Source organism: Amia ocellicauda, chromosome 3 (genome assembly GCF_036373705.1).
Source record: "Amia ocellicauda isolate fAmiCal2 chromosome 3, fAmiCal2.hap1, whole genome shotgun sequence".
In the NCBI taxonomy this organism is placed as follows: domain Eukaryota; kingdom Metazoa; phylum Chordata; class Actinopteri; order Amiiformes; family Amiidae; genus Amia; species Amia ocellicauda.
The window spans coordinates 40,465,372-40,488,340 of NC_089852.1; the positions used below are offsets into that span (position 1 = coordinate 40,465,372).

At 37.1% G+C, this 22,969-nt stretch overlaps 1 protein-coding gene across 17 annotated transcripts in view; it reads right to left on the minus strand.

Annotated features, from left to right (window-relative positions):
- dlg2 (discs, large homolog 2 (Drosophila)) overlaps positions 1-22,969 on the minus strand; it is a 259,732-nt gene that overhangs the window by 168,474 nt on the left and 68,289 nt on the right. For all 17 annotated transcript variants that reach the window (XM_066699432.1, XM_066699445.1, XM_066699448.1 and 14 more), the window contains one exon: positions 2,513-2,593. In XM_066699432.1, coding sequence (XP_066555529.1) covers positions 2,513-2,593 — 81 coding nt within the window. The remainder of the gene's footprint in view (positions 1-2,512; positions 2,594-22,969) is intronic.

The following is a 22,969-nucleotide window of genomic DNA, read 5'->3' on the forward strand; positions in this document are numbered from 1 at the left end:
AATTTATAACTTTTTTAAATGCATTTCTCTGGATTTGTTTTGTTGTTATTCTGTCTCTCACTGTTAAAATACACCTACCATTAAAATGATAGACTGATCATTTCTTTGTCAGTGGGCAAACGTACAAAATCAGCAGGGGATCAAATACTTTTTTCCCCTCACTGTATTGAGGCTTGAATAAAGATAACACTTATCTATGGCAAGATAAATTGTCATTTAGAGATATGTTAAATTGTATTTTTTAAGAGATCTTAAATCACATTGCAGAGATCTCAAACTAACTCCATTTCAAGACATCTCACATTCAATTCAAGATCTCTCAAATTGACATACTGTGAAAATCCTGTCTACTTCAAGATATCTCCAATTTACTTCCTCTCCTATTTGAGATATCTAAAACCCAAATTAGAGATATCTTGAGATTAGGGTTAATTTGAGATATCTCAATTTGAATGCGAGATATCTTAAATTGGAGCTTTAAATGAGATTTCAACTGCATTTCGAGATATCTTGAAATGGAGCTTCTAACGAGATCTTGAATTAAATTTGATAGATTGAGCTATCTGCAATTCAAGATGCCTTAAACTGTATTTCGAGAGATCTCTAAATGACAATTTGGCTGCCATGCTTAATAATCTGCATTTGTTTATAAATGTATTTATGTATTCATTCCGTCAATAAGCACTAAAACAAGTGAACTGCAAATATAAATTTCAAAGAGTGAGTTTCTGAATAATGTATTGTTTCTTACAGTGTAAAATAATAAAATTACCTTATAGGCTGATTTTCAAAGTAGGTTTATTTTGTATATTATATTTTCTGCATAATTAATCACTAGATAATTAATCATTAGACATAATTATGGTCTGCTACAAAACATGAAGGGCAGCCGTGTGGAGTAGTGGTCAGGGCCCTGGACTCTTGAGCATGAGGGTCTGGGGTTCAGTCCCAGGCGAGGGACACTGTTGTACCCTTGTGCGAGGTATTGCACAGAGATTGCTCGAGGGTAATTGCATACAAAAATTATGTAATATAATCTAACAATTGCAAGTCACCCTAAGTATCTGCTAAGGAATATATAATGGCATCAATACCCAGATCTCTTCCAGATTTTTTAACATTTAATGTTCATAATACCATAGCAAGAAGTAAATAAGGTGACATACTTAAGTTGCTCTTAAAATCTTTCCCCTTTTTATGCATTTGCAAAATCATGAAGCAGACAGTTAAACAATCTGTCAGAGTAGTTTTGTCTCCAACAAAGAACAAATACCACCCCATCCACCTCCACCCCCCTGAATATTTTTCTTCAACTTAATTTTGATGACCACTTTTGCAAATATAATATATCAACATTAAGATAAATTACATTTTTAATCACCACATAAAATTAATGTTTGACAGAAGAAATTATATATTGTGTAACTTCCACTGGTAGTTTGTAAATGTATACAAATTTTCCTTATTTACAGAGACCTGTAATTTTCACTTATTCAAAGATGACCACCAAATCTCTACAATGTCCCATGCATTTTATTTCACCCTTGGTGGTTGTTATTTTCAAAGTTAATTAATTGCACCTGTGTCACTTTAAAGTTATAAGTTCAACACTTTTAATAACTTCCCAAGATTTTCAGTCACGGTGATATATTATTTCTTACACACAACAAATCAAAACTACAGCAACAACAGGGTATTCAGGTTTTCGCTTTGAACTATGGATGAAACATCACACCATGTCGAATCAAAGTTCATAAGCTGTCATCATTAATAAAGGAATTCATTATCAAAGTGAAGTAACTGAACAGTAGTTTATTAGCTCCAGTGCAATGTACATGCGTGTGTCATGAGTGTTTGGCCTGATGTGCAGAACAACTAGCATTAGCAGAAAGAGATCAGAAGAGAGATTGTAGCAGCACTGGATGATTTTCTTCTTTCCATGTTCACCTTCAGTTTCATGTACTGAAAAACTGTAGAATGCGGTAATGGACCTTGTATTAAAATCATCAGTTAGAGATCTTGTTTCCACTTTTACTTACAGATCTCAGGCTCTGGTGGTTAACCCTTTACCACCCTGCTCAACAGGGTAGTTGTAAGAATCAGGGACAGTTAAAGGGTTATGGTGGGCATTCGTCATTAAACGCCTGATGAAAAAAACTCAGTTAAATTTGTCCAGAAACCACCTTGGACAAATGTAATATTACAGCAATGTGAAAGTATCAGTCTTTGTCACAAAAGAGTCGGTCTATAACAGCATTTTACAGCAGTAAGTGTAAAACAAGACATGTAGCATCTTAAACCAGCAGCAATGTAAAATGGAGAGTATGGTAAGTAAGACGTACAAATAAAATGAGAGAGAAAGGTTAGATGCTTCTTTACATTACCCCTACATGGACAGATTTGCCCAATTCATGACACTGATCACATGACATGAGGATGGCCCATTTTAGATGACTACGCTGCCACTGAGTGCAACGACGGGATGGAGAGGGTGACTGAACCACTATCTCACCCAGGGAGCATTCATCAGGGCGGGGCTCATACATGTTGGCTGGGCCGTGTGTGGGGAGGCTTGCACTGCGGCCGACCTGTTCTGTGGATAAAGAGAGGACTTCAGTGTTTAGTGAACACTCACTCATGTGCCACTCACTATGGACTGCAGAGACCACAACATTAAGCACAAGCTTCAACAAAGCCAAAGCCACAGCTTTCTTTAAACGCACAGCGCCACACAATGTACACAGACAGATGTACAGTCGAGCCACAACCCTTGAACACAGCTAAGCAGGCATTCACACAGACACGAACACAGAGCTCTTTCCAAAAATGCGGTTTTCAGTTTGTCTTCAAAAACATTCGATTTAGCCTACATTTTGGAACCAAACACAAAGATGCACACACAGTTTGTTTTTTAAAGCCATCAAATGTTTAAAGAAATAAACAAACATTAAAATACAGATGTCACATAGATGAAAACATTCAGCTTAAGTATAAAATATTATTTTATTTAGCTGCATCAAATAAAAGCAAAGTAACAAGGACAAGACTTCAAGTATATTCATGCAACTTAACTGTTAAGATTGCCATTAAAACATTCTACAACAGGTCAATAAGAAACCAATGCAGTAGTTGAATCAATTCAAATAAGGTACAGCTGCTATTTCCTATGTAAATGCCATGGTAGCACAAAAATCTCCCAACCAGCAATTATCTAGTGATCTTAGAATGAGCCACAAGATGGAGCTCTCTTTAGACAAAAAAAGGAAATACTAAACACTGAATCTTGCACAGTGCAACAAATATAAAGAAATTCATGTAATATTTAAGACCTTTCAATGACTTTCAATGTCATAGGAATTCCTATCAAAAGGAAACCTTTCTTCATGGAAAACATGCATCTCAAACCCCCTTCTGATTATTCCCCTGAATATATTTGGTCACAGGCATCCAATAAAATGCATCTGTACCCTTTCATCAAAGACAAGATACCTTACTACAAGCCCTGTGTGTGTGTGTGTGTGTGTATATATAAATTGGCACTGGTATTATAATCCCATACAGGGATCCCGAGTCATCCCAGGCCAGCCAACTGTCACAGTCCTAAATTTTGCCACTACTGTACTGTGGAAACCTCTGCAGTTTGTTTTTTCTCTAAACTAATTTCAGTAAACCGTGACGGGAAATAATACGGCATGCTTATTTTTTATCCTGTTATCCCACCTATATTTCTGTGGGTAAGTGTGTGCTCAGTCAGCCGAAGGCTCTTTCAGATACTTTGTCTAACACCCTGCAGTGAAGAGGAAGACCTTAATGACTGCACAATGTGAAGCTGCAAAAGGCATTTTAGATTTATCTGGCATCATCCTGCTCACTCTGCAAGAGTCACTTGGCTTGCATGACTGGTAGCATCTACTAATGTACTTTCAATGAGGTTCCCCTTTGTAATTAGGAATAAGCTTGGCTAAAGACAGGTTAGCTTTAAAGGTGACCTGCCACTTAATCACAGTACAAGAAAACACTATCAACCACCAAAAAACATTACACACACATTTTGTTTGTTTTTAATTTAGTTAATGTAAACTATAGTCAGTAATGAAAACTGGCACAAGTTTTGTCCTTTTTCAAACCACTTTCTGTGAGCCTGGCACAGAATAAAGCCAAAGAGAAGTGCCAGGAAACAGTTCAAGCTGAAATGTGTGCAAACTGTAAATAGCATGAAGCGGAGACCATGCAGGTGATTTTGGAGTAGGGACAGATAATTTACAGTTTAATGGCGCATGCAAGAAAGAATCTGTACAGCAGATCTCTAATTAATAATCCTGGCTTCCCGGCACAAACTCTTTGGATCTGTACTGACAGGGGAGGGGAACAATGGCTTTAGATTGACTACTAACATAACTTGCTTACATTAGAGTGAGAAACCAAAAAGCCTGTTAAAATAAAAATCATTAGACAATCTAGATTGTACTTGGTGCTGAGAGAAAAATATCCCATATTTGAAGGGTGATGTGGGTGTAACCAATATTTTTCAATTCATTTTACTAAAACCAGAGGTGCCAACTAGTACAGTTTGGCAGTTTTAAGCAAAGGAACCATTGTACTTAAATAAAGGCCCACAGAATAAATGAACAGAATTCCTTCCTGTACAGGCTCCTGAGGAGAGCTACTCTAATGACAAACAGCATCTGCCTTACAGATAAATAATGCCGCTCTGAGGTCAGGCCTAAATCTCGTTTTAAAGCAATAATGCCACTGGCCTAAAATTTAGCGTTTTAATATATTTGTATAGCTACTGCCTGGAAGGCCCTGCTGGTGGAATTAAGCCCAGAGCCCGACATGACACTGACTGAAATAAAGAAATCGCTAAAAGCACACTTACTACATGTGGACAATATGTCTGTCTGGACTCCAACCAATTCTCTGTTACTCTGTTGCATCCATTGAGCTTGTGTAGGATGGGGCTTTAAACATTATGAATAGCACAACATCATGTGAAGCTTAAGATTTAAGTTACGAAACAATGTACAATCCAGCCGTGCTGGCCAGCTGATTTACTGCTGATCCCGGGCCCTCAGTTCTGCAAGAAAATACGACTTATTTGGCACATAGTGAACATGGATTGCTATTAACTTAAGAATGGAATCTCCAGCATGTCCCAAATGAGAGGGGGTAACATCTTCCGATGCCTTCAGACCCATCCTTAACTAATGCTGCTACACTATTCTTCTAATTTCAATACATTTATAATAATAATAATAATAATAATAATAATAATAATAATAATAATAAATCTTGAACAAAGTCAGAGCTGGCTACTAAAAGAAAGCTCAGTAATTAAATTAATTAAATCTAATCAAAAACTGTTTTAGGAGATCTGTGTTTCACCAACCACTTTTGTGAGCACACAAGTATCTCTTTTAGAATATAGGCCTACACTGCCTTTAAGATTTTAAGCAAAATTCCACAATTCAGTCTCATTCGTTCATTGCCTCTTCAGAGATACAGTTCAATGTAGATTCGGAGCACTTGCACTATGACCAAGTGAAGAGGATGTAAAACACTAACCCTAAACAGTTGCAGAACTGCATTTAGCCAGTGCCCCAAAATAGTTCTGCTTTTAAATGTATCCTAAAACCAACAACACTGTTCTGTCCATTTGTGCAGAAAACGGAAAAACTCATTTACTGGAGAAATTAAACACAAGCAGTTCAGATTGTCTTGGTGGAGGGGGTTGCGGATGGGGAATACAGCACAGTAAATCTTCTGGAACACGTGCTTGACAGTCTGTTATGGTTTCCAGTTGACAAGGTTAAGGCAAGCAATGGCGTTCTGTAATTCTCTCCCAAGGCTCCCAAGCTCCAGTAATGGCCTTTCATTCCATCAGCCTGCAGTAGAGTAGGGAGGGGGTTCACTATAGGTTTTAGGAGGGGTTTGCTAAAGCTAAGTTAAGCAAAGGGTGGCTGTCTCTGTGTCATAGATACATTCACAGCTGGTACTGGACAATGCAGGAACCAGAAACTTTCCCAACGTGCATTTATTCTTTTGGGATACTTTACACTCCATGGGCTGCGCACTACTCGGCTCCGCCCCACAGAAGATAAAGTTGCTACGCTAAAAAACAGCCCAGACACAGGAATTTTATACATTCTACTGCTTTCACACAGAGGTCATATCCACAATGAGCCCCATTACATTTGAAACAGCCAAGAAATTGAGAAGGCCTAGGCCTTTATGGTAATGTGATATAATTTATGCATCTAGTAATTTCTTTAAAAAAAAATTACAGTGGTCATCTGCATAGTTCGTTTTCATTTCAACTTCATCCAAAAACACACGGAGGCATCATAAAGTGCGGTGAGCCATCAGCTCAGTCATTTCATATACTTATCCAGGTAAAGAGTGACTACATTAGCCCTGTTAGCCATGTTGATGCTTTTTTAATTAACAACTAGCTGGCATGGAAATACAGGCACATTTGAAAGTGTAAATAAAGTGCCAGAAGCATGAATTCAACTCGTATAGAAAGAGAGATTTTTCCAGTAAACAAAAAACACTCTCTCCATGCCTGGAAAATCTTCCTTGCCAAGGCTTAAGACCTACTTCCATCTGGCGAATTACAGAAGTAGGTCTATTACAAGCATAAAGAGATATAAACTGGAGTGTTTAAAGCTGAATGCCAATGGTGCTAGATAAACCAGAGGGCCTTATCAATATTTGAAGTACACTATTAGCCTGGCCGACTGCTGACTAATCGATTATATCAGTGCACTGGCGGTCCCAAGTGACCCAGGCGTCACTCGTGATTTATTTTGCAGCTGCCTCTATTCTGTGCTGCATTCGGTCCTAAGAGTGATTCAACTTCCATGACTTTCTGAACCATAGACGCAGACAGAAGCAAGATTTCTCTCTCTCTTATCTAATGGATTTATGAGAATTAATTAATTAATTTTACAAATTGTACATCAGGTCTATGCGTTTCATATATTTTCTCTGTGACGAATACTATATACAGGTTGATGAAAAGAAAGTGAAGCGATCTCTATCCTGTTGTTAAGAGGGATTATGGTTATTTTAAGACCACATTATATTCTACATTTGCATAAATTCTTTGAGTGAAGCCCAGCTTTCTCGTGCTACTCTGTTATTTAATATAATTATCATGCAGCAGCAATCAGCAGGCATTATCTAACTGGTACTTAGTGTCTGCTTCTGACATGCCATAATGTTGCCTAATAAACAGCTCAGCCAAGCGACACTACTTCGGAGAGTAGCACACTGGGTCTTCCTGTTCAAAGTGTGACTGAAATTTGAAATTCACATTTATTGTCCATCCTCTGCTTTCTGCCAAAAAAAAACTAAAAAAGTCAATTGATCATGGTGAATGAGGAGAAAGTTTTACAACTGTTACCGCAAAGAGGAAGTGGGAATGGAAAAGTGTGGTAACAATTATGGTTTTCTGGGAAAGCACGCGTAATAAACAAAAGCAATCCCCTGGAACATTGTGAAAAGATTAACACATTTGTGGAAGATTTTTACATTAGTGTGTGTAGCTGAATAACTAGAAGGACTTAAAATGCTTAACAAGTTATAACTAATGAACTTGTTTCTTACTGCTATCGGATGCAGTTATGTCAAACTCAAAGTCATCTGACATCTTCATCACAAAAGAAAATGAAGCTTGTGTAATGTGGCCTACTAAACAGCTCTTGGGGCACTGTCTGCAGTGATCATAGGTAGTATAATAGGCATTCCTCCTGAGCAATTGTGTACAACATGAACACCATTCTGACATGAATTACTTCTCTTTTACTTTGCAATTTAATAAAGACTTATTTTGTGTATTGAATATTTCACTGAAATTATGAACTATTTGGAATGGTATCATCCTTTTCTTTTAATTAATCTATCTGGCATTGTTAGGAGAAGATTAAAAAGCAAAAGATGTAAAATTAGTTTCTACATTGTCACAGTTCTATGTAGACTAAGGCAGACGTAAACAAATAAATGCTTTACATCTTAAAAGTTGACAGGTGATCTTCATGATAGCTGAGGCCTTGGAGAGTGAGGTGTCCTATGTAATCCAGAGTGCACATCCCTCTCTCCCTCACACACACACCTTCAGTATCAAGTCATCGCCATCTTAGTCATTTAACGTTGACAAGCACAGGGTAAATATCAGGGGAAAGTATTTGGTCAGAAGAACGAAAAGTGGTCTTATTGATGGCAGTCTACTCTACTCAGCCCTATATAGCAATATATGAAGTGTGAAATCAGTTGAAAAATACAACTCAGAAGTCTTTTTGGTTTATTTCATTATATGAATACAACAGTATGGTATGGTTACAATACCTTCATCAGCAGTGCTGGTTAATTTTGAAAGCACAATTCTACTCTTTTCATTTAATTCCCTGGACTGTTACAAAATTGCCTTTAAAAGAGGTCAGTCAACTAAAAACTGATTAAAATAATTTTGCTAAAAGACGCACTGTTCCAATGCACCACTCTCTTGCACTTTCCACTCAATTACTGTATCTTTCAACTACCTAAGAGCCCCTAAACTTTAAACTCAAAAACATGCTTACAGAATGCAAATTGGCAGAAATAACATTCTCACCAATTCACTAAAGATCATCATATTAAAATGAAGCTGGACATTGCAAGGTCATTACTTAAAAGTTAAAAAGCATTACAAAGATTTTTGTTTTCCATTAATCTCAATTCAGAAGCACGGCACCTCGCTGGAACTGTGACCGATGTGTACAAGAGATTTGTACAGTTTTAGAATGAAAAACACACAAGTTGAAGTTGAGGCACACAATTCTGGCCACAAAGTCGTATTTCTAATCCATGAAAGCTGGAGGATAATTCAGATTGCTGTTGGAAGCTAGACCAACAAATTAACAGGCACCAGGTTTCTGGCACAGTCCTGGGAAGTCTGCATTTAAATTGACAGTGATGTTAAACCCATCTCTAGGTGGTAGATCAGGACGGGACTGCTCAGACGCTTTTTCATGAGAGAAGTTTGAATCAAACAAAACTACATGCCGTAAAATGTGAGATTTCTGCAATTAAGGCAGCAGCCAGTTGTAATCTTAGTAAATAGAGATAATACATATAATAGTAGAACACACCGATCACCCATAACATTATGACCACTGACAGGTGAAGTGAATAACACTGATAATCTCGTTATCATGGCACCTGTCAGTGGGTGGGATATATTAGGCAGCAAGTGAACATTTTGTCCTCAAAGTTGATGTGTTAGAAGCAGGAAAAATGGTCAAGCGTAAGGATCTGAGGGACTTTGACAAGGGCCAAATTGTGATGGCTAGACGACTGGGTCAGAGCATCTCCAAAACTGCAGCTCTTGTGGGGTATTCCCGGTCTGCAGTGGTCAGTACCTATCAAAAGTGGTCCAAGGAAGGAAAAGCAGTGAACCGGCGACAGGGTCATGGGCGGCCAAGGCTCATTGATGAACTTGGGGAGCGAAGGCTGGCCCGTGTGGTCCGATCCCACAGACGAGCTACTGTAGCTCAAATTGCTGAAAAAGTGAATGCTGGTTCTGATAGAAAGGTGTCAGAACACACAGTGCATCGCAGTTTGTTGCGTATGGGGCTGCGTAGCCGCAGACCAGTCAGGGTGCCCATGCTGACCCCTGTCCACTGCCGAAAGCACCTACAATGGGCACGTGAGCATCAGAACTGGATCACGGAGCAATGGAAGAAGGTGGCCTGGTCTGATGAATCATGAGTTCGAGGTGTTGACTTGGCCTCCAAATTCCCCAGATCTCAATCCAATCGAGCATCTCTGGGATGTGCTGGCCAAAGAAGTCCGATCCATGGAGGCCCCACCTCGCAACTTACAGGACTTACAGGATCTGCTGCTAACGTCTTGGTGCCAGATACCACAGCACACCTTCAGAGGTGCAGTGGAGACCATGCCTCGACAGGTCAGGGCTCTTTTGGTGGCAAAAGTTTGACCTACACAATATTAGACAGGTGGTCATAATGTTATGGCTGATGTGTATGTATGTATGTATGTGTATGTATGTGTAAAGGCACAGCTTTTAATTTTACAAGATTTGCCATTTATGAATTTGTTGGATATTACAAGTTCATATGTATTACTTCTGCAACAAACGTGGAAATATGTACAGCTCATAAAACCTTAGGCTTGGTTTGGTCTGGATCTCGAGTGGCACTGTGTGATGGAGAGTGTACATTCTAAAACTTTACAATTCTGATAGGATAATGACAATCTGACTATCATTAAACCAAGGCAGTTGTTGGAAGGTCTTTGTGTTTGTGGTGGCCATTTTTACCACAGGGAGGGGAAACCTGAACAGTATGCATGTTATCCCTCTGTAGATGATGGTAATATCAGAGATATTTTAACTGTGCTCAGCACAACTGGCCTTCTTAGCAAAAGTGTGCTATTTTAGTAGTTTGATAGATGACTGTTTAGAACAACTGTTAAAAGTCATCAAATCCTGCTTTAGAGACATGTAGCCAAAATAATGTATCTTTGTACAATGTGTTGCTGGTTTTCAGCAATAAAGGACATCTCCATCAGCATTCTAATTATGCTTTAAAACCATAGAAACATATGCCCATCACATCAGCTCTTCTTTCTCTGGATTATTTTATTTGATTGCGTTTTAAAAGAAGATTATCAGCTTCTTCTCATCTGATGAGTGGTCACATGCAAGAGCATTTTGTGCATCATTACAATCAGGCATTGGCTGAACATCCTTACCAAGTACTAACCAAGCTCATTTTTACATTCTGGAGCTGTGACAAGATCTGAATCTAAGGTGGCATGACTGCAGGCGAATTGCAGGCTTGCTACAAGATCGAGTGATATCTTCTTTCGGTTGTTTGCACTGACCCCCTTTTTTCTTTTTTCTTTTTCCTCGTGCAAATCAAACCAAGCAGTTTTGCTGTTGTTTGTGCTTACAGGCAGCCCCAATGCTGAATTCTCAAAGAGGAAGGCAAAGAGATGTAAACTTTTGTCCTTGTCAGTGTAAATCAGTTCATCACTGCACATGAGTAGGTTTGCTCAATTCGCTAAACAGTGAAGCCTGTTACCATAACAATTCTGTATGAGAAGAAAGTATTGCTATCGATTAATTTCAGTGATGTACCATAAATGGGGTAGGAGATACTGTGGTCGAACCAGAGGGAAAAAAAAGTAGTAAAAACAGTAAAAGGAAGTCAGTTCATAGGTGGAAATATATATCCACCCCCAACTGGTGAGGCCTTTTCCCCCCAGTGAGTTTATTTAAATAGTTTGCCTTTTTGGTCAATATACCATGGACGGATACGTTTGCATCAAGGTATAATATGAACAAATTAAAAGGACTGTTCGTAAGTCCATAAGCAGAAAATGTCAGTGACAAATACAATAAAAAAACATGAATACAGTTGGTCAAGTACAAAGTATGAAATTACCTTGATTTGTTGTTTTTTTTCTTTCATCCTGGGATTATTTGCCATGTTTAGTCAAATATCATCTCATCTTTGACCTTTAATTCCTATATAATCTTCAAGTCAAAATCCAAAATCGACTCGTATTAAAAAACTGACCCCTGATGTCAAGAGTGCCCCCTCTCCTCCCTGCAGAGACTGTTCGGAAAGAGCAAGGATAACTGGAGTTCCTTGTAAAGCAAATTTCCAAAATCACCCAATAACAGTACTCTAAATTAATGTATGGCAAGGATGTGGATTATTATACTGCAGATTCCATTGTGAGGTAAGATTTAAAAAAATAAATGTTATCTTGTATCCACTGTTATTATTATCAGATAATTGAAGACAAACTATTAACAATACATGATTTTACACATAAAGGTTGCAGATGGCTTACCTTCTAATGTTATGTAAATTAAAATGATATTTTATTAGAAACAGGCAACATTGTAAAGTACTTTCAAGTGCACTGTTAAAGCCTGTAAGACTGAATGTATGCTCATTTTGTCCCCAACATGTCTTGATGTTCAAAACACAACCAAAAACATCCCTGAAGAAATAAAATGATACATTTCCAACTGTGCTTCAATTTTTTCCACTTCACAGGATTTAATTTTTCATCTGATTTGTAACATCTCCTTAATGACTCATCGTTGCATTGTGACCCGAACAACTGATGGCAACAAAGCAAATAAATCATGTTTGGGGGTAAATGATTCAAAATGGAAAAAACTAAATAAAATAGAAAATAAATAAAACCGTAACAGTAATGACATATTGACTGCATCCAAATTCCAAGGACCACTGCAGAAACAGGACTTGCCCTTTAAAAGAACCTTCATTGAATACAAAAGTAGTCGTGGAATAACAGAATCTGGAGTTTAGGAGAGCTGCAAGATTCTGATTCTTATCTCATCTGCATTACCCTTATAAACACAATGTATGCATTGTTAGCAGTTTCAGTTCTGCAGTACTAGAAATTACCTGAATATTACTACATTTTCTTCAAAGGGACAGTGTAAACCAGGAAGTATAACAAACAGTGCCAGCTTGGAAAACAATAGTTGAAAAACCAGAGACTACTGAACGCTTCTCAATAAGATGCCCCTATTGATTTCTCCCGTTTTGCAGGATGTTAACATTGCTCCCACAACCGCATGCACATATGAAATTAAACAACAAAGAGCATCCAGTATTGCACATTTCAGTAGTCGCCTACCTTGCATCCAAACATCAACGACAACGTGTTGTTGGTGCATGCAACTTTGCAGTGGCAGAGCATGGGTGAGAAGCAGTTAGGATTTTTGACAATAGGAGACATTCCTTCAGCACTGCAATCAAGGCTGCTGCTTCAGGCAGAGAAACGAGGAGCTTTATATGACACATGGAGTGCGGTCATACACTGCCGAAGAGCGAGCTTACTCCTCGCTGATCTGGAGCAGTCTGCTTCACACTCACGCGGAGAACCATGATGCACCGACTGACTGACACACTCTCTCTCTCGCTCTCTCGCACTCGCTCCCACTCGCTCTCTCAATCTACATGTCTCGCTCGCTCTCTCTCACTCTAATCAAATAATCATACTGTATGAGCTGGAAGAATTAGGGATTCTCCTTTCAAAGGCAAACTGTGCCACAACCACACAAAAATTATAATACAACCACAACAAAAAAGAGCCAGGTGTGGCACTGTTACCACATAAAAGGAGTCTAACGCCTACTCAGAAAAAACTTAAAACATAGCACTATTGAATGCCGTCTCAGAAATGCTGCAGTTTGGTAACAGTCCAGTTCCAGCAGACAATTGAATGTAGCAGTTGTGGGAAAGCAATATTTACGTATGTTTTTAAATAAGAATAGAATCAAATTAAAAATACAGCATTTAATATAAATGAATATCTATTAATTACATTGAAATGCTCTGTGGGAGTACGATCTCTGGGACCATAAATCTCTGGTAAAAATGTATATTTGCAATATTATTTTCTCAGTAGCCCAAATAACTTATTTTTAATCTTCTGATCAACCTGTTCTTTTAAAATCAAACGAGAGGAACCTGAAAGAAAGGAAGAGCACCATTGAAATGCATTGCAAATATAAGGATTTAACTTGTTTGATACAGAGTGCAGTGTATTACCTAAGAGTCTGCAGACAACTAGCAATGCTCTTGAGATTCTACTGTCTGAATCGCCAGCGAGATTTCCTGGCACATCACCAGCACCGAGTACTGTGCAGCTTTATGACACAGACCAAGGAAACTGCAGGAGTGGGGAAGGGACCTTTGACAAAGGAGTTCAAGTTATTTTTCTTAATTGTTACCTATATTTTAACAATTTAAAAGAAGGATGCTATTAACGCTGAGAATCCCTAATAATGTAGAACCCCTAACTCTTTACAGAAGACTTGGCATTAAAATGAATCTGGCAGTACAATTATAATGATGCTCTGGGCAGCCTGTCAAAACAACCCACAAACATGACTGAAGTGGGTCCTTGGCAGGCGCTTCAGAAAACCAGGTACATTTCTGCCGCTGAACCGCTGTAAACAGAAAGTAGTTCACTACATATTTGCTAAAGAGCTATATGAAGTCTGAATTCTGGAAAACCTTAAGCAGTAACTTAAAAGGAAATGTAATGTAATGGAAATGTAGCTCTGCCTTGTAATGTTAAGTCACAAAGCAAAAATGCACAAAAATGCTCTGAGACATCATATTGGGAGAAAATGACTTATTCTGATACAGAAGCATTAGAAAATACCAACACCAAGCTGCATAAAACAGCACTGCCTTTCCCAATATTTCTGTACATATTCAATCAATCTGTGTTTGTGTGTACCGCTTAAAAACTATTTTGAATATTGTAAGCTTATCTTAACAAAACATTAAATGGAGGAATTCACAGAATTAATTTGGTAATGCCTAATTTCAACTTCCAGCAGGGCAATTTAAGAAATGAACGGGCAGATTATTTTATTTGTAATGATTATTAATCTATACACTTCCCAGAACACCTACAGATATACGAGCTAGGGCATCACACCCACACAGTCAGTCTCTCTTGGCAGAAAGGCAGACAGTATTTTGGATGTTTTGCACTGAGGAGAGAAACATGTTAATATTATTAGTTATGGGCCCAAAGGCAGTGATTCTCTCACAGGGGAATCAGCACAGAAAGTTCAAGGTGGGGGGGAGTAGCAAATGTGGAAACCATTCATCCAGGGTAGGTAATGAAAACCTCTTATTCACTTACAGTAATATCTACGTAATCGAGAGAGAGAAACAGATTGAGTTCATTACTGCCCTTCAGTAATGCTTAATAGCTTAATAATAATAATAATATGATAAGGAGATTTGCTGTTGTTTTTAATTTGATTTGGTTTCCTGTAAGGACACTACTTTAAAGCAATGCATTTAAAAGAGCAATGAACATTTAAAAATAAAAAACTACACTATTCCACTATACTATTATTTTTTAATGTATTGATTTTTTATTATAAAAGACAAGATACTAAAGAAGCACACACAGCAGTTAAACAATATGTAAGCTAAATATAAATGAAATGATGCACCACTGCAGTTTGTAAAGCCACTGTCACTTTGTCACACATCACAGTGCAGTGTGCTATAAGGGAAGGCCCCCACTTGCAGCATGAAGCCTTCATGGGGCTCGTTATCAGTAAGTAGTTGTGACTAGTTGACTAGTCTCAATGGAGACTAGTATTCACATACCGGATCATCATTTACTGTCACCACCATAGTGCTCTGGCATGGTCTGGTGATGGACAGCAGATTTCCCAGACCAACCAGGCCTAGGAATATAACAATATAATAATATATAATTAGGACTGTGAATACAATAATAATAATAATAATAATAATAATAATAATAATACTAATAAAAAAGGATTATAAGCACAGAAAACTAGAACATGCCAAAACTGCTCGACTGCAGAGTACCGAAATTACATAATCTGGAAAGGTGTAAAAAAAGAAATGCAAAATACAAGAACGGTAGAAATTATACAGAAAGATCAAATATAAAACAAGACAGCAACCTCAGTGAAGACAAAGGATTACGACACAATATGTTGGACTAGTGAGCACAAAGCAGAAGTCCAAATAAAACAAAAGGTTGCATTTGGTGTCTTTACATGTAAGGAGAGATGCTCATGGGACAAAATGTTTCCTCTGTAGGCCTATACCATTTTGAAATTTAGAATCTTGTTTTTTATATTTTACTTATAACCTATTTTGCTGCACTCAATCGCACTGAATAATTGGCACTATGTTCTTTTAAATTATATTCAAATCACCTGCAGGTTTCCAGTCTTTTCATATCTTAACAAAAGCTGGAAGTTATTTATAGCGTCATATTCACAGAAGCACAAGAATACATGCATCACAGAGAAAGAAGAATGTAGTAATGAACAGATGATAATGTAAGGATTTTAGATGCTCTTCTGACCCACAGAAATACCTTATACTTGCTGTATTTAAAGTCAACATTTAATGTAGGGTTGTAGCTGTGGAGGCTGGCGAACTTCATAATTACATGACGTGTGCATTGTTCAGCAATCAGCTGACAAGGGTGAAAAAGCCAGCACAAATACATACAATCATGGTGTTCTAATGTTCCCAGTTGTCCCAGTGTCTCAGGTTAAATGAGAAAACCAGTAACCACCATAAAGCTTGCCATTATCTGAACGCTACAGCAGCTGGTTGGTGAGAACAGCAGCACAATGCTGAATTTACAGAGACACAATGCATGTAATAATAACCTGGTGGAAAATGTAATATCTGTGAATTACTGCGGTTTGGCTTCTCTCACACTGCAGCATCACATGAAGGACTTTGAACTATTGTTGTGTTCTCAACTCATCATTCATTTACCCTGTGTAACTGGGACTGTGTGTGTTTGTGTACGCGCATGGGGGGAGGTTAATTTTCCCAACAGGAAATCATTATTGGGAAATTTATTTTTATCATCAGTTTACACCCCCCCAATCTTTGTAGTGTGCACAAAGTCCTTACAAGGGTAATACTTCACCAGTAGGTGGCGCCCAGGGACTGACTGACTGACAGTGTGAGATGCACTGATTTTCAGAGACTTGATACTGTGATCTGCTCATATTGCAATTTTACTTTGTCTGAAATAATGGATCTTACTCCCTTTGGAAATTAAAAAAAGAAACTTATCAATGAATTAAAAAAACAATATTGTATTGTTGTACACCAGAATTTTACATTAATATACAATAAATGGGTTGCAGTTTTATCCTACTGCAGTTTGTAGCATGCATACTGTGACACAATTTTCGTATAGCCAGTTATGTTATATAATAGATAGCACTCATGTAAGCAGTAGCAGTGCTGATTAAATGTTGACATACTAGAGCAGCTGTCCAGACAGCCTTACGCAACACATTGTAAGATGCTGATTAATTGAAAAGTGGTTGGTGAGTTGTTTGTGTTTACATCATATATGTTAAACAAACAAGTCTACTATGAGTACCAGATCTCTTACTATATAAAGCTGTATCCAAAAAACATGTAATATGTCACAGGAATTAACAGGAAACTGTAAACGTTGATGTTCTAATCAAATAAACAAAGTGTTATGCATTTACTTATTTACGAATTTACGAAATTGTAAATTTCCATATGATTTATTAAGTGACAATATACAGAGGTGATCCAACATAGTGGTAAATGTTAAGCTAAAAGTAAAAATAGGTCTGTAAGTCCTGCCACATTTAATGACCTATTACTGTTCTGCATCCAGCAATAGGATTACTTTGGATGACAATATGTGCACAAGCTAAAGACGGATTCCAATGTGGCCACCATCATCATCATCGTCCGTCAAGGCATAAAGAGAAATCTTATTTTAAAGGATTAATAGAATATAGCACATACCTGTTGATCTTTTTTAGAAGTCAACCCAAGGGAAAGAACACATTAATTAAATTTGTATGGCAGCACTGTGGAGTAGTGGTTAGGGCTCTGGACTCATAATGGAAGGTTGTTCAAATCCCGGGTGGGACAGTGCTGTTGTACCCTTGAACAAGGAACTTCACTTAGATTGCTCCAGTAAAATGCCCAGCTGTATAAATGGGTACAAATGTAAGTCCCCCTGGATAAGAGCGTCTGCTAAATGACAAATAATGTAATGTAATGTATTTTGCAATTATTCATTAATTAACCAAACTGGTTTCAAATGCTCTAGAACACCCCAAGATTACATTTGGAACAAGCATTATAAGATTACACCTATGACTTCATCACTCTACATTTATTATATCTTTGTTAATTTACAATAACAGAGTAGAGTACCTGGCACAATTAAAAATGGTTCTTTCATTGGGAACAAGTTTGATAATGCCATACATTTTAAAGCCTGAAATACATTACAATGTATGGATGAAGTAGGGTAAGTATTCATTTTCTAACTTCCTGAATAGCCTGTACAAAATAAGAAGTTCTATTAAAACCCCCTTCAAAGAAAACATCACATTAACGGACTGACTTAATCCTACTCTCTCATGTTGCAACCTCAAGACTAGCATTAATGAAATGACAATGATGAGGGCAACATATGGCCAGCCTTCAGGATTTTTCAATGACATTGATTTAACACTTTCAGATCTGATTGTACGTCAACGGATATTCCGAATGTTCATTATTTCTTTGTTTGTTCAATTTGTGCAACATTCTCAAGAACTCCTCTGCCCTGTCATTCAGTATCGCAGTTCAGAAACAGACAAATTAGGAAAAACATGGTCAATTGATTGAATCTGCAAATATAGTTGAAAAGATATAAAAACACACTAAGAAGTTTCTGCAGAAATCCTAAATTCAGTGGCAGATTCTGTAGTGTTGCGACAGTTATTGGTACTGCAGTCCTGAAAACGCACAGTAGCGGGTTACAGAGTCTGGAAGAAACAGGACTTTTGAGCCAGGCGCTCGAGATGAGCACGTTTTGATAAGGGATTGCAGAAGCCTTTCTGAAGTACTCAGTCAGATTAAGCCGAGTCTTGCTTTGGGGAGCTAAGCAGCAACCAAATTAGATTTTTACCGTGAAAAACTGGTGTCTGTACCAAATTTCTAAACCTACTATGAATAGAAATACCACAACAGTCAAGAAGCAATAAACTGAAGATAATCCTCCATTTCATTCTTTTTTTTAATTCTTATTAAATATTAAATGTATCAATAAGTGTAAAATAAATAAATAAAAATATGGTTTTGTGGTTTGTGACACACAGTACTCAATGTTCTCTGCTGTGTTAGTGTTCTTCTCTTGACAAATGCACAGCCACAGCAAGATCCATTAGTGCAATGAAATGAATTTAAATGCAGTCCACAAACTAACACCCGTATGGGGATGTGCATGATTCCACATCAATGTACCAAGTCTGATTCCCTCGTCACTATGATATCAAACCACAAATTTAATTCCTCAATTCCCAGATTATCATATTATAACCATTTTTAAACAAAGCCTATATGACTACTATTTGTCAGGGAAACCTTACTTTGATTAATTTTTCTAAAAAGATTAATTTGAATTAAGTCTACATTGAGTACAAGCCCTTGAGCTACCATTAATATTTAAGCACATCATTGACTTACATTACAGCTTTTCCCTTCCTCAAGTCTTGACTTACCATGGCATAAATATCAAACAGTGCTTACACAACAAGGTCCAATTTCTACAATAGCAGCACAATACAGAGGAAAACCTTTCGCAAATCAAAGATGTACAATAATCCATAGAAAGTACCACTATAACTTTTGGAATTCGTATGGCACAAGGAAAATGGTTTATCACTAAAGTGAACATTTAATTCTCTGACTGACAACATTAGTACGATTATATTAAACCTGGTGCAATAAACACTGCAGGTGGCACGATTTCTTACCGTAAGACATAAGTAGTTTAGACAATGTGTTCTTGCTAGATATATGAATCTCATTTTTATTGTAATTAGAAGATTTTTAATGGATTGTGGAGATGCACAGCTGACACTAAAAATGAATAAAAAAAATTGAAGAACCTAGCATGCAGTACCTGAGATCACTGCCTGAGATAAATGTGACCGAGATAAATTGTTTCTCCAGAAAGTTCAAAATCCAAAAACAAGATGTCAAACTGAAGCCTCTTTCGATTAGTTCAACTGATACTGGAGAGATTTTTGCATTGGATATTCCTAGATATACTTTGACCATACATACTCAATAGGAAGTTAGAAAGTCAAAATAAATGCTTAATTTCCCTGTTCCTCGCTGCCAGACACCACTAAAAATAGAGCACACAGGTCAATAGCCAATCACCACAGGACATATCTGATCGCTAAGTGATGGACATATGGGGTAAAAAAAAAAAAAAAAAAAGTGCAAAATTAATTTGGAGTTTCATTACTCTCCAAAAAATATTGAATTGCAGGAGAACAGAGAAAATTAATTTGCAGATCTCCACTGGAGGTCAGCTGCAGTATTGAGATTTAAGAGGAAATGAAATGCTGTATAATTCTGTCTCACTCTCTGCCCAGTGATCTGTACAGATCTAACCTTTGGGGAGAGCACTTGGTCAGCTACTTTAAACAAAATGTGAGACAAAGAAGCGTTATTCTAACCTTTCTAATCTACAGAAATTAAAATATGGTCTTATTTCTCTTAGAATCAGTTTGTCTTTCCTTTGTTGAGGCCGGTTACCTCAAAGATAAATAATTATATTATGATATAAAGTCTAGATGACATGAATATCGTTAGCAGGAATACTTGAATATACATTTATTTTAAAATGACAGTATTAAAAAATACACATTCACTCCTGTTGGATATTAACTAACTTAGTTGTTGTTACATTCCCACATTTACATAGATTTGATCAAAACATGCAATCATAAGAAGTTTGACATTGTTTAGTATACAGAACCCCATATATATATATATATATATATATATATATATATATATATATATATATATATATATATATATATATTCAGTTGTCAATCAGAGCATGTCATTTAAAACTGTTCCAAAGTGGTTTCTACTCTCAACATACAATAATCTCATTAACCTTGACACATCATAAGTCATACTGTAAAGTGTTCATTAGCTTAGAGATTACAGTTATAGAATTAGACTTCTAAATATTTCTAATATAAAGAATAAGTTCAAAATAAAAAAAAACTTTTATACCTTGCAGCTCTGACTGTATTTGTTCAAGAAATCTTCATAATGCCATAATGCCAAGGTGCCAAATGAGTTTTCCCGGGAGTCAACAAACTAGTCTTAGATAAACTGACATCATGTACTGTCGTGTGACAGTATAAAGTGACAATGTGATAGGTCTGTGCTGTGCTCATATAAAAAGTAGTGAGCGTATTATTACATCATGAGTTAAAACAATCAAAGCAGGAAGGTAGAATTTTTCTTTTAATCATTATTATTTTGAATAAGATCTTGATATACCTTTTAATCAAAAGTAAAAATACAAAACAAAACTTAAAATAACAATGTTGTTCAAATTATTGTTAATAAAACAGATGTATCCCAAATTAAATTTATTCCGTTATGTATATATCTTTAAAAACATACCCAATTAAATAACATTATGTACAAGATTAAGTCACTTTTAACTAATAATATAAAATATTTAGCTTTAATGTTGTTAATGAAAATAATAAACACAGCAAACCTTACTATTGTTACTAACTAAAATTGTAATGTAAACAGCAGGAATCGATCAGAATAGGACTCCCTACAGCAAAAGGGCCAGTTTTGTTCCAAATGAATGACCTCTTAGCAGAAGGACACAGTGGGCAAAAAAGCAGGATAAATAAAAAAAAAAAAAAAAAAAAAAAAAGGTTTCTGCTGCTGTCACTGTGAGACTTCCACACTATATAAAACCATCTCTCAGGTTCACACTAATACACTTTTACAGAAATTAAATTGTGTGTGTGTGTGTGCGTGCATTATACGCACACACACATATAAACCTTCATAACCTATCAAATGGAATGGTGTTTTTACACATGGTGATGGTCACAGAACAGTGGGTTACATTTCCACAAGACAAGACCATCGTAGTATTCATGGAAATGAGGGAGAGAATACCCCTGCCTGAGGCAATGCACTGTGATGGGCCCACACCTGAGATCACATGTTTACAGCTGTAATGAGAGACCCCAAGTCTTTAGATGGCATGTTAATGAACAGAGCTCTCTCATCACAAATCGTACTCTTATACCTTTCTGACACTGATGGACTCCCAGTACTAGTTCAGTCCATCATTGAAGATACACACACTAGGCCACAGGTTAAATGTATTAATAATAATAATAAATAAATATTTATTTATTTATTTATTTATTAACAGACGCCCTTGTTCAGGGTGACAAAATATAAAAGCAATACAAAGTGCAATTTACATTCAGGAAAAACTCATCAGCAAGCTGTCATGGAAAAATAGTGTTATAACATTGGACACTGTAATATTAGCTGTTAATTTGGTAGTTTTGTGATAATAGACTAATAGAAAACCTTTTCATTTCACTGAGGGTCTGCATTTAGTTTTTCCATATATGAAACCCCTAGAAACATCAGAAGATTGGGCATGAAAGACGTTTTGTGCAAGTATAGCCTCCGGGCTTCCACTGCTTATTGAAAACCTCGAGAGGGGAAATAAAGCAGTGGAGTGAATATATTAACACACACAAGGTTTCAAATGTATCGAAAAAAGAGAAAATACATAAAAGAAACATATACACCTTACAGTCTAAAATGACTAAGTTCATTAGCATTAAAGCAATAATGCTTCATAAAAGTGACTCAAACCTGCAATAATCAACAGCTGGCTCCTGCAGGCTCAGCCTGTAAAGGTAAGTGAAGCCTTACTTATACCTGTAGGTATTATGTAGCATACAACCTAATCCCCAGCTCAACACTCCTGCTATTTTGCACTTAAATAAACTACATTACCTTTTGCTCCTGTACATTTATGCATTGTTAGTACTTCTGTTGTGTTTCTATTACTCCCATGTCTAGCCCTCCATATAACACACATATAGGACTTAACTGTATTATGTCTGCACTTATTAGCTCATTGTACTAGGATTTATGCTTGTGTAAACCAGCCATAACATTATGACCACCTGCATAATATTGTGTAGGTCCCCATTTTTGCCACCAAAACAGCCCTGACCCGTTGAGCCATGGACTCCACTAGACCTCTGAAGGTGTGGTGTGGTATCTGGCACTAAGACATTAGCAGCAGATCCTTTAAGTCCTGTAAGTTGCGAGGTGGGGCCTCCATGGATCGGACTTGTTTGTCCAGCACATCTCACAGATGCTCGATTGGATTGAGATCTGGGGAATTTGGAGGCCAAGTCAACACCTTGAACAGGCCACCTTCTTCCATTGCTCTGTGGTCCAGTTCTGATGCTCACATGCCCATTGTAGGAGCTTTCAGCAGTGGACAGGGGTCAGCATGGGCA